The sequence below is a fragment of the Lineus longissimus genome, chromosome 2, assembly GCF_910592395.1.
Source record: "Lineus longissimus chromosome 2, tnLinLong1.2, whole genome shotgun sequence".
Lineage (NCBI taxonomy): Eukaryota > Metazoa > Nemertea > Pilidiophora > Heteronemertea > Lineidae > Lineus > Lineus longissimus.
The window spans coordinates 4268396-4281343 of NC_088309.1; the positions used below are offsets into that span (position 1 = coordinate 4268396).

A 12948-nucleotide genomic window follows, 5' to 3' on the forward strand; every position below is an offset into this window, starting at 1 on the left:
CGAGACAGGTCATAGCTTATAACAAAATACAAAGAGACATGTCACAACCGAAAGGAAGTCACAACCAGGAGGAAATCACATATTTCCTCTTGTCACAACCTGTACATGTAAGTAAACTTGAGTGAGATAATTTTGTCTATATAAATTTCACTTTTTATTTCAGTTCATTTCAAATTATTTATTCCCTAGCAATTATGAGCATATTTATTTTCTTCGGATCAGACAGAACTTTACAAACATTCATACATGCAATCTATAGCATCATGACACTAAAATGTTGTTAATCACACAACAGCGACGTTAACATACTACAGATCCATACTTATACTTGGGACATTGTTCATGGAAAATTGACAACTCTTGCCTGATTGTCTCAGCTTTCCATTAATGAAGCATGCCGTTTGAAAGCTAAACTTCTCTAGATTAGAATACATGTAGCTGTGATCGATTTGGTATGGGCTGCAGTACCAAGGAGCCGCAGCCTCTGAAATGGTTAAGTAGAATCTTGTCAACTCATCGATCAGGATATTAGTCCCATTACATCATTTGTAGTAGAATCATAATAACAGTCCATGAATGAATCATTACAAATTAGTATTATCTTGATTTGAATATTGCGTTACTATTTTCCTACAACAACCATAGAGTAACCACTTCCTTGAATAAATTTTATCTGATTAACATTTCTAAAACCATTTGCATCATACATGCAAAATTCAACATTGAGTTATTTACCCTAAGTTATAAAATTTGTTACTTAAATCAACAGAGAATTTGTAGTTTTCTTGAATTGAAAACACAAATAAATGATATTACGAAGGAGCAGGAAGAGAAGCTGTGCCTTTCATTAGCAAATGGATGCAAAAGCAATATGTTTTTTAATTTTTTACTATAAACAGAGACTTGCATTGGAATGAACTTATGGATACTAGTATTCGAATCCATGAGTGAGGAGATTCCCTTTCTATTATACAATATATCAGTCTCTCTGAGGTCACATGAGGTAGTGAAAATAACCAGAAGGGAATCTTAAATCATGAATACTAGCAGATTATGAATACATCTGTGATACAATGAAGCTCATTGGACCAGCTCACTTTCATTTATTGTTATCATTGAGAAAGCACACTGTCTTGACAGGGGTAAAATACATGTTATCTGAATTTGCACAACTTTGTAAAGGTTCCTCCATCTCAACCTGTACAAAAACCCAAAATGCATTAATGCATTAGCATTACTGACTCGGTGACACATCGGGACACATGGTATTGCATTCTGATAGTGCCCAACAGGGACACCAAGTTGTCGGTTTTAGCATATTGCAATGACACTCAAAATATTTGTTTCAGCTACATGAAGTAATAACACAATTCATGATTTCAAAATAAGACAAACAAACCAGAAATAAAACTTCTTAAACTGCCTACTAAAATACATAACTACATGTATATACCACAACCTTTGTTTACATCAACCTTTTCAGGCCTTTTATTATGGCAATGCCAAAAGGCCTTTACAACATTTAGCACATTACATGTTAATTAACATTAAAGTATGTTTTAAACTTTTAATGGTTCATAACCTTAATCCAGTGTTTTTGTGCAATTTCTTTAAATCAATTTTTAATCTACAAGCTAACATTACCGGTATGTCATAAATGCTAACAATTTGCTTTACAACTAAAAACTGTCACACATGTAACCACATACCACAACCAAAAGCACTTACATGTGTAACTTTAAAACAATTTAAGATCAACGAATGTCCAAAGGGTTTTGAACTAAAATATCAGGCAAAAACTAAATGAATATGTGTGGTATGCAGCCCACTCTTACTGCAACTAGCTGGTCCCTGGGGATCTTCCAGTTAGTCGCTGAATTCAATGCCGTAACACATCTCAAAAGAAATTTGGATCAGTTTTTCTCAATGAGCAGCAGTTCTTCATTTACTGACATCACGATGGACAAAGAGATCATTTTACCTTCAAAAGAGCAAGGCCCCACCATCATAGTGTTGGAGGGGTATACTGGAATAAAACTGCTTCTTCTGTGTAGTAGTCTTTTCCTCTCGAGGTAAGCATGTACTGGATATTTCTAAGGTAAACCAATACATTTATCAACCGTGGACACCAATATACACAAGATTCTACAAATCAATCTGTCACTACTTTGCAACTTCTTTTTTGTGATTTATAATCTATAGAGTTACAAGCAACACATCACAAATGAAATTGAACATTCCAAGCAAGTGCATGTGACGTGATACCAACATGGCAGACGAGACTGTCTTTGCTGTGCTGCCATCTGTGAGACGACCAGGAACCGATTTAACTATGCCCTCAGGCTGAACTATCAGTGAGCAAGACAACTAAGACAATATTTCACCTGGTGCAAGCCGGTAAGGGCAGACGACAATCAGTTTTGCTCCAAATGACAGAAATGCGGGTTACAATACCAAACTCTTGTTCACAGGTCTTGATGTACCTTATACTGTTAGTTTTACCAATACAAAGGTCACACAGAGCATTACTGGGCTTGTACGCTGATTGCTTCCTCTTTGAGTCTCTAGATATCATGGCAGAAATGACTATTTCCAGACTTTATGGAATAGCTCCATGATTGAATCGTAAAGCATAAATGTGATGGCAACATCCAGACAGACGCGACTTAATCGTGGAACCGTTCCCTTGTAGAAGCTGAAAGAGAGAAAGTAAATTCAGTCATAAGGCAACAAATTTAGATAATTGGAAACAACTGACCTGCTCATGACAAAACCTCAACGATTACAAGGACAGACAACAAACAAAGCTACTGTTATAAGTGTAAAGTATTCAGGCTGTTACCCTAAACTTGGTTTAACTTCATGTAACTTCAGAGTTAACAATTTGGCAGTTTACACCTTTCTCTTGGGTGAAGTTTCTATTGGGTTTTACTTACGCTCTTGGCCCTTCATGCTTCATGATCTGGTAAGCACAATCAAAGGTGTTTTTGTACTTGTGAGCCTCAAGACCCTGTAAAAGAGCAATCATGGAGAGTGTTAGAGATTAACTGGTTCAGCGACTGAATAACTCACACAAGGTCATCCGACCTTCAACGCTTTTGTAGCACATTACTTTTCTTTTATCATGCTGAGCGAGTGATGATCTGAGAACAAAACTTGTTGAACTAAACTTGCTGATTTTCACAGAAGTAGGGTAGAGTGAGGCAAGTTAGACAAAGACACCTGTCCAGAGTCTCACACCGATTATGGGATTCGAACCAGGGACCTCTTGACTACGAACTGAGAGTCCAAGCCACGTGGCCAGAGCAGCTCCTACTCCAGATTGCATACCTGCATCCTCGTCTTGATGACATCAATGGGTGTATTACCATACACTGAACAGGCCCCAGCCACAGCACCAAAACACCCTGTTAAAAGCTTGGGTACTGGCTTATCCTTATCTCCCTTCTTATACACATCCTTTAATGACTCGACAACATAGAAACGAATCATTTGGTTTGATCCTTGCTTCATCATGGTGGGTGTTAAACCTTGATACACTCCTTTAAAACCTGGAAGGGGCGGACAAGGTGGGTTTAAAGGCCAGGAAGTATGGTGTAAATATAAATATATAAGAAAATGTTTCCGTCAAGTCACAACTGGTCATCAGCATTACACTTTTCAATAACGAACCAGAGTTGTTTCTTGGTGATCGTGATGCCATGTTAAAACACTTCATGCTGATTTACATCATGATGACCAGCAGCCACATGAACTCTTCAGAATCTTCAATTTACCGCCATGATATACATAGCTCATACATTTTAGAGGCACTGACTAATTATCAACCTAACAGTAGTAGACCAATGTAATTATGGCGGCTCTCTCAGACTCACAAGGTAGACCAAAGACCCATGTCATTCAAAGCTCCCTTAGGCTCATGATCAATAATGTATAAATAGAACTCACCGTGCTGCTTAATTATTGATCTTACTCCATGAAAGAATCCTCTGAACTTTGGATTTTTAGACGTCTGATCGTCAATGAATTTGACTTTGACAGTTTCCATGGGTGTCACAGCAAAAATGGCTTCACTAACACCAGCACCTACAACAAAGAATACGAAAGAGTCACGGAAGCTAACCAAAGGGCCACAGTTTGTTAAAGAATTATTTTCATTATCTGAGAAAAAGGAAAGTCAAAAACCAACTTTATTCTTTGCTCAGGTTTTTTATGTACAATGCATACAGTATTAAATCGAGAGTGGAAGTTGCACAGACTTCACATTTTGTAACTAACAGCTACCTGTCATCTGAAACCAATTGAGTCATTGAACTGCACTGACACATCTTTTAAACTGTGCTTCTGCCCTGACAAGGTCAAGAAAACGCCTTCAATTTAACTTGCTCTGACATTTACTATAATAACATTTGATTCAATGGCAGAAGACAATGACAGAATTTGGCAAGCTGCTGGCTAGCCTACCAGAGAACACTGACCTCGGTCATTATGACATATTTTAGTATACACAAACTTACCGAGACCACATAATAATTTTCTGTTTGTTGGCAGGAATCCATTTTCATCGACATTCCTTTTCTTGAGTGCTTCAAAAGTTCCAAACCTGAATGGTCACGAATTTGATATTTCAGTATTTGCAGGTGAAGATAGATTAGACCTAACGGTTGGGTTTAAACTACCGACTGGAGGCATTTGACTGACAATGTCGAATGCACAGAAGAAGATAAAAGTTGGGTTAAAACCAGATGTATCCTTTTAAAGGATTTCAATATTTGGCCAACAAAATACATGTATTAGAAATCCAGAAAGAAAAATCTGAGGGTAGAAGGCCAGTGGCCTCGGTGCTTTAATTAAAACCATTCTAGCCCTCTGTATGTAGACTTATAGAGGAAAATTGCCTGGTTGTCATAATAGTCCTGCCATCATCCTTACCTAACAGCAGACTTTGGTATAGAACCATATAACAGAACACTGAGACCTCGATACAATCCTCTAACCCCATGTGATTTTACAGTCTTTTTTACACAATCAATGGGGCCTGTATATTTTTTACTTGTTCCTGCTTTCTCATCAAGTTGAAGCTGGGTCTTGACGTATTCTGTTGGAAATGTGATGCATACCTCAATACCACCGGTAAAGCCACCTGGAAGGAGTAATGTTGAGAAGGTGAATTATTCAAGTTGCATTATTTGATGTGAACGGATTGTGAGGATGACGATATGCATACCCTAGTGACAGCCAGTGTCATGTAGCGGCAGCCAAGGTTATGATAAATAACAAATTGATAAATGATGTCTAACTTCTTGAATGAGATTGATTTTTATATGGGAGACATGTGTATGTGTTTTAACTGAACCACAGATTGTGCAGAAGAATCAATGCCAAACACATGTAGCCAATAAAACAATATATACATGAAGGCGGAGAGATTTACATCATGTGTTACATTTGAGGGTCAAAGCAACATTCGGCCTGGTTAACCCTCAGTAGAACGATTGGGCAGAAGTTAGACAAAATTCCTGATTTTGTATTTGGTGAGCATGCAGATCTGTGCACTCCAGTCCAATGAGCTCAATATACACATACTGTACACAACTGTACAAATAATCTGGAAGTTTTGTTCAAATTTCTGCCAGTTGCTGATTCAAAGCCTTTAAAGGAGTGTTGACCACATGTGAGTCTTTGATATCATGTCTTTGACTCTTCCCAGTGACATTTGTAACAATCCAGAGTTGCTTGCATCTCACGTAATGACATAATGTGATCATTCAATCATTCATGAAGTCAGCCTCATAATTGCCTTGATCCACTGGATCAATAAAGATTACACTGATAGAAAGCATGCAAGGTTGGTGGGGTTTGAGAGCAACATGTCCTTCGAGATGATGCATCATGGAAAATTTACCATGAATATTTTAGACAGTATTCAGGTTGATATCATGCACCATTTACCACCAGTAACCTGGCAATGTAGCATTAGTCAATAGCATGAACTGTACCTGCCAAAGACAACTCGGGAGGATCATCATGAACAGAATATTCATAAACCATGCACAGATAATGGCATTGAATTGTGATCTGATTTTTCTAAATTTGATTAGGCCTAAATTCAATCATGCCATCATAGACTCATCCTATCGGGCATAGTACAATAATATTCTGTTTGTAAATTCAGACACTACACTTCACTTTACATCAAGACACATTTTCAATGTTCAAAAACATGTCTTATCTCCCAGGCCAAGGGCATGACAGGAATTGCAACTAAGCAGTCTACATGTATTAATTCATTACATACACTATGGAGATTTGGGATTTGCCAGCCAGGTGCAATTTATGTGTCCTACTCCCGTAACTGGTGCACCAGATTGATTGGAACTGTGTGGTAAATATGAGCCCTGGCCACAACCACTCAGACTGACTGAGTTGAGTAAAGGAAAAATTCAGGCATTGGACAGGGGAGAGGACAGACTCACATCCCATCTCTCAGCCTGAAACTATCCTATACCCATGTATGCTCACTCCCCATGACAAGTGAACGTCCTTCATGTTATTACCGTTACCTTGAAAAGCAATTCAGCTCTAGCTGACACGTTACAAAACAGACTTTGCCCTGATCCAAATTCACCATGTCATGTCACGCTCACGGCGCTACTTAATGAAATTGTCTAGAATTGATTTGAGCTCTGATTGGGCTAAATTGTCTAGTTACTGATAGCATTCATGCACATATCTTGAACTATGACGGAATATGTGGTGATTTACCCGCTAGCTCTCACTTAGGTAATCGGATCAATAAACACAATCAATCAGGCAGTGGCACATTCCCCCATGAATCAACAGCAATCACAAGAATCAACATGTTGATGAAATTAACCATTGGGTACAAGTGGCTGCTGATTGGAGAGAAAATGCAGAGACAGACAGATTTGTTTTGATTCATCTTTTATGGGTTGAGTTGATGTTTCCTATTTTGTAACTGCGAGAGACCTCACCGTGCACCAAATCATCACCACATACCCCTTTTGACTCATCACCAGTGTGAATTATAATATTACGTATGGTACACAGAGCCAAATATAAGCTCATCAATACCTGGGAAAAATTGACCTTGTGGGTTTTTCTATAAGCATGATAAGATCAAGAATTTTTAACCATGAATAAACAAATATTATTAAGAATGCTGAAGCAGCAGTACTAGTACTGTACTACTTAGTACTACTCAGCTAATGATATGCACAGTACTGTAATTTAGTACTGTTCATTTTGAAGGGTTAAACCAGTGTCTGCAATGGTAATGCCAAGGTCTGTTTGACTTGCATTGCAAGTCACTGCATGTGGAAGGAAGTCTCCTTGGCGTCCAATTGTGATGAGAACACAATTCAGGAAGAAATCAATACGCAGTCTATTTGAGCAATCAATCAAGAAGCCAAGCATTTCAGTCAGTGGTGAGGATTCATTCAACTGTCACACCCCAGAGCGAACTCAGCAAAGATTGCTCTTGGTTGTGGATGGCAACAGCTCAGTTCAGTGCAGGTCTATTTGGATGGAGTGCAGGTCTATTTGGATGGATTGCAAATTAACCCTTTCCCCCAAACACACGGCTCAAACCAGTCGATGTCAGACAGGAACGTTGGTTAACACAGTTCACACGCCACCGCATGCCGGGTACCGGTGAACATGCACTATACAGTACACGTACGTACGACGGTATACGTACATAGGCCTATACAAAAATGTACACATGACATACTGTGATATGTGATACTCACCAGCAATGACGCCTTTTAGACCCTTGTTTTGTGGCCCTGCAGAAGGTGCTGCAGCCATGCTTTGCGATGTAGGCCGCATGAAAGGGCTAGAAGAAACTCTACTCGGTCTGTCCATTGTGATTTTATATCTTGTTACGCCTTCATAAAGCGAAAAAAGACGGAATTCATCGGTCAAATTGGTAAACACAAAACGTTGATCTGCTGGGTTGACCTTGACCTTGACCTTGAAATCGCCTGATTCGTCAGTCGATCAGCTGGTGAATCACCGGCAATAGAAAATAGACTAAATTCGGTTTGGCGGGAAATTTGAAAAGTGTCACCAAGAGGAACCCAAAACGCATCCTCATGGACCTGTTAATTCTTCGCACTTGCTATTTCAATCTTTGTATGGGAGAGAGTAAAACCTGAACCTCAGGATGCGCAAAATGTGCAAAAAGAAGCCAGACCTACTTATCTCTCAACAATAAATAGGGCCTACTGATGATGAATGTCCGGAGCATGACCGGCTTGAACTCGATCTCATTTATGTCTTTGAGTAAGTCTGGTTACTGTAAGGTCAGGTGGGATTCTGCAAAGAAGATATAAAGTTATAGTAGTAAAATTTAGTAGAACCAACTCATCGCACTCCCGATGATAGCACTACTGTGCCAGAGTAAGCGTGTGGCTGCCTGTGCTGTGTGCTGTAGTGTTGAGACAGAGACATGCCGTCAATTGTGTCCAAGTTTTGACGTACGTGACCCAAACCCTATTGAAACATTACAGGGTAAATATGATGACTCTGAGTAAGAATTTGGTCACAGGACAAGGAAGGATATTCAAACATGACCGCCTCATCGACACTGCATTCACTGCGCCAGAGTAGAGAGTATGGTGCTCATCCGTCTTCTTGACATGAATGTTTATATGGCAACTGTGAGAAAATGGTGATAGCACAGAGGAAGCGTCTTCAATGCAATGTTCAATAATCCTGGCGGTAAGCGTTTGGTCTTGTCCCCCATGCACGTGATTACTGATAGACAACAAGCGGTTGCATTTCACATCTCATTGCCTGTGATTGCTTGCAGCGCCATCTAAAGTTAATCGTAAACAACTCTAGTTCAGACTTTTGACGGGAGATGGCAGTGTTCAACGCCTAGTAGCCAATCAAATTACAGCAAATTGCTTTAGCAACCGTGGTTGCCAAGTGCTCTCAATACACAACCAGGAGGAAGATACACACCATCCCTCTAATATATTACACTGATTTTTGCCTTCAGTTCGGTCCTTTGGTATATTTCAAACACTGGTGAGTACGATAAACACATTAACTATCGATTGATTAATGTCGGTGTTTAAGAATTATGCTGAAAATCTTTAAAATCGTTCTTTTTTCGACCTATACTATAACTTGGGCAAAGAAGGCCTAGGCCTATGCCAATAGTTTTTGTTGAAAACTGTTGTTTGGTGCCTGTATAGCCTAGCCTTGCCTATTATAGGCTACACATCGTAGCATAGGGTCTACATCTTACATGTCACATAGTCTGAGCCTACCATGTATTCCAGCATCGGTACTCGTATGACAGTTCGTGTGTCAGCACTGACTTTGAGTGTGTGTTTGTTCTGTCATTCACCACGTCATCAGTGTGCAGTCGAACTGTGATGATTGCTCTTCATCATGAGTCTGATCTGTGCGGCTTCATTCACAGAATCACTGACTGACATTACCTCAAGAAATGCTGCAACAAACCAGTAAAACCAATTCTGCAAAGTCCTTTTTGCACAAACGGAAAATTGTAATCATTTTTCATCAGTCAATCAGTGTAGGCCAGGCCCCTAGCCCTCGGTTCTTTATAAAGTTCATAAATGTATGGTATTATATCAGCCAATCCACTTCTTTTTCAGACCATGGCCAAGTTGCTTTCCGGTCCCCCTGTCTTTACTCATCCTGAGTGGACCCACTCAAACAAGACAAATTACAAAAATGCCGAACTTGAACGTGCTGCGGCTGAGAGGTTGATGGCAGAGTCGCAACGGCGGTGTGATGAAACCGCTGGTACAACAGACAAGACTCAGAAGGATGTGAACAAAAAACTTGGTGAGTTACTCAGTTAGAGCATTTGGACCAAAAGAGACTTATCTCAATCATACAGGACTGGCTAAAGTGGCAGCAAGCCTAGTCATTGACTTACAAAAGATTTTTACTTTGTCTTACATGTGTCAATACAAATTGACAATCCATTCAAACATTTTGGAGTCAAATCATGACCATGTCATTGTCAATGTTAAATCATTTTCAGAACAAAGAATAGACGACATTAAATTTTGGAAACAGGAGTTAGATGATAAACTAGATGACATCACAACAGAAACGGACAATCTGTTAGCATACAAAGTCAGACTAGAAAAAGCGCTTGAAGCTTGCCTGGAACCTCTACATATTGCACAGGAGTGCTTACGAAACAGGTAATTCACCCCTGCTCTTTACTGACAATTTAGGACTTTCTGATTACTCCTCATCTTTTGTACAGGGTCGGAGAAGCAAATATTTACTCCTGATTTCCTCAGGATGGACTGGTATTAAAAGTTGTGATTTTTAACCAGATCATAATTCACATGAGGTGACATGAACAACTGAAGTGATAGTTTATAGAAAACTTCACAAACGTGTCAAAGTGACTTAGAAATTTACAGCAACTAAATTATTGCTGTTGTATTTACAGGATCAACAGAAAAGATATAGATCTGGTCCATGATGATGTCCAGAAAGAACTCTTGAAGGAGGTTGAGACGATCCAGGGAGTCATGGCCCTGCTCCAGAAAACTTTAGAACAAACCGATGAACAGATAAGGTAACTTTTAAATAATTTGGAAATGTTGATTATTAAAATAAGCAATGATTCCTTGTTTGGCCATTTGCAAGAAGACATGTCACATATCTCATTCACACCAAACATTAATCAAGCGATATCATGCGTAATTGCTCATACCTTACAGAAAGGAAGTTCGATGCTGAATAGCCAAACAAATATATTCATTTCTCTTTTCTGAATTATAGGTTGAACAGAAAGGCCAAGTACAAACTTGACAAAGATCTCAAGGACAAGGGCTCAGCTTTAGACATCGACGCATACTGTGAAGAACTGAGGAATAACTCGGCTGGACTTCACTTCAAAGATGGTGTGGCCAAAATAGATGCAAAGTAAGTAGATGTTTGAGGCCGATAGCTAGCTTTTTGGTCACGAGGACAAAAATCAGACATTAACCATGAATTAGTCTGTCTGACAGAGGCAAGTGATAACTGGCCCATGGTGGGTAAATTTTTATCAAATTTGGTAAGTGTTCACCGTGATTTATCGGCCTAGCCAGTCGGAAAGAGGCAATCATTGAGCAATGAAGAGATCTTTAAAATTCATTGATAGATTTTATTTTTCCTTCTAGTTCCGTGACTCCACCAGACTGGGAAGATTTTTCCGATGAAAACATCCTCAACGCTGAACGCGAAAAATGCAACTCAATCAACCTCCGCTCCCTGATTGATGGAATCCTCCAATCAACTGCCAATGACATGAAGAAACAGTGCGAGGTTGTCAACACAGCATTCAACTGCAGAATCGATGAGACCAGGGACACCAAGGGAAAGCTTCAGGACCATCTTGCCAAGGTACGAAAGTGTTACTGTTTTTGGTGGTTGGATGGGAGACTTAGAAGCGATCAATCACCAGCGTCGGGAATTCAAGATCAGCAGAATTTTTTGTGTCCCTGAGCAACACACTTCACTTTGCTTAGCTCAATTCCTTGGGCTAAAGGCTGAATTGCTTCGACTGCCATCCACAACAAATGCTCAGTCAGTCGGAAGTGTGACGAAAGCAATGAAGAACTCACGTCACTGGTGTTATGCAGATCGGTTTTTGCAGCTGAAAAAGACATGGTATATCATCATTCAGGTGTTTTACACCAATAAATTCTTTCAAATTTCCACTCTTCAAACACAATGTTTTCTCCATTTTTTAGGTGTTTGCCGATATCAAAAACATGGAAGAAAACATCGCTGTCCTTGAGAAGAACATCGCCGACAAGGAAGCACCAATGAAGCTTGCCCAGACTCGTCTTGACATCAGACAAGGTCGACCAAATGTTGAGTTGTGTCGCGATGCTGTCCAATACCGTCTTATCGAAGAGGTACATCAGATCAATGCCTCAGTGGAATCACTTAGGGATGCACTTGTTAAGTCGAATGCTTCTTTGAAAGGACTTGTTAGGCGACAGCTGGAACTCGAGGAAGATATTCAGATTAAATCAAACACATTGATGATTGATGATGTCCAATGCATGGGAATGAGAAAAAGCATAAGCATCGAGAAATTTTAACTTTTGTTCTGAAGTTAAAAGCATGTTAATAAAATTGTCCATCCATCCTGTTGTAAAAGTGTATTGTATTGTGGCGAGGCTTTTGATGAACTGACTGATGATACCGACAGCTTGCCAACTGCACCATTGAAGCTACTCAGTATGATCAGTAGTCTACTGATGTAGACTGCAAGAAGTGTTAAAATTTGACTGAAAATCATTTGAAATTCTGGACTCAGTCAGCCTTTGAAACTGTTCCGTTTTCAAGTTTCATTACTGAATACTTTCAATATCATGTTTTTCACATCAATATCAACCAAAGCACACAAGCTGTGATGATCATGACAAACATTTGAGTTATTTCCTCTCCATCAAATACTTTCTGTTTTGATCATACAAGTACTTGAAACCCTCCATTATCTTATGCAACATACAAACCCATGGTTTTCCGTTGTTCAGGATAGTTACGAAAGTTTTTGTGCGCAATGTGTAGTACTTATTTCAACTGTGTACAATGTTTTTTCATGTTTCATGTTACTGGATCTATCATGATCTCAACCCTCACAGGCCTTATGAATACATTCTTTGATTTATGTTCATGAGCAGTGCACATGTAAAGATGAATATACCAATGTTTATATTGTATATTTGAATATCAAAATGTTCCTGTAAATAAGTAGCTTCACTTAGACGAGTTTAATAAAAACAACTTGAAAACTGATACAAGGTTTCATGTCAGTTCTGTTCATTGATTGATGATGTACTCAAGTCCTTAGGTTGAGCCAGAGCCTTTTGTTATTAACACGGTTGCAGGCTGCCCTGAAGTGGGCTCTAGACACCTGGGGCCTGT

The 12948-nt window shown here is 39.3% G+C and overlaps 2 protein-coding genes across 2 annotated transcripts; one reads left to right on the plus strand and one right to left on the minus strand.

The window, feature by feature from the left end:
* Positions 1-138: 138 nt before the first annotated feature.
* LOC135502647 (tricarboxylate transport protein, mitochondrial-like) lies at positions 139-8152 on the minus strand. The gene is made up of 7 exons (XM_064795605.1): positions 7773-8152; positions 4933-5143; positions 4518-4603; positions 3949-4086; positions 3331-3551; positions 2937-3010; positions 139-2695 (listed from the first exon to the last, which is right to left on the minus strand). The coding sequence occupies exons 1-7, from the start codon at positions 7885-7887 to the stop codon at positions 2587-2589; spliced, it is 954 nt and encodes a 317-aa protein (XP_064651675.1). The 5' UTR covers positions 7888-8152; the 3' UTR covers positions 139-2586.
* An 804-nt stretch (positions 8153-8956) lies between these two features.
* LOC135502634 (tektin-1-like) lies at positions 8957-12825 on the plus strand. The gene is made up of 7 exons (XM_064795586.1): positions 8957-9057; positions 9654-9846; positions 10049-10214; positions 10472-10600; positions 10807-10950; positions 11190-11412; positions 11763-12825. The coding sequence occupies exons 2-7, from the start codon at positions 9657-9659 to the stop codon at positions 12117-12119; spliced, it is 1209 nt and encodes a 402-aa protein (XP_064651656.1). The 5' UTR covers positions 8957-9057; positions 9654-9656; the 3' UTR covers positions 12120-12825.
* Positions 12826-12948: the final 123 nt, after the last annotated feature.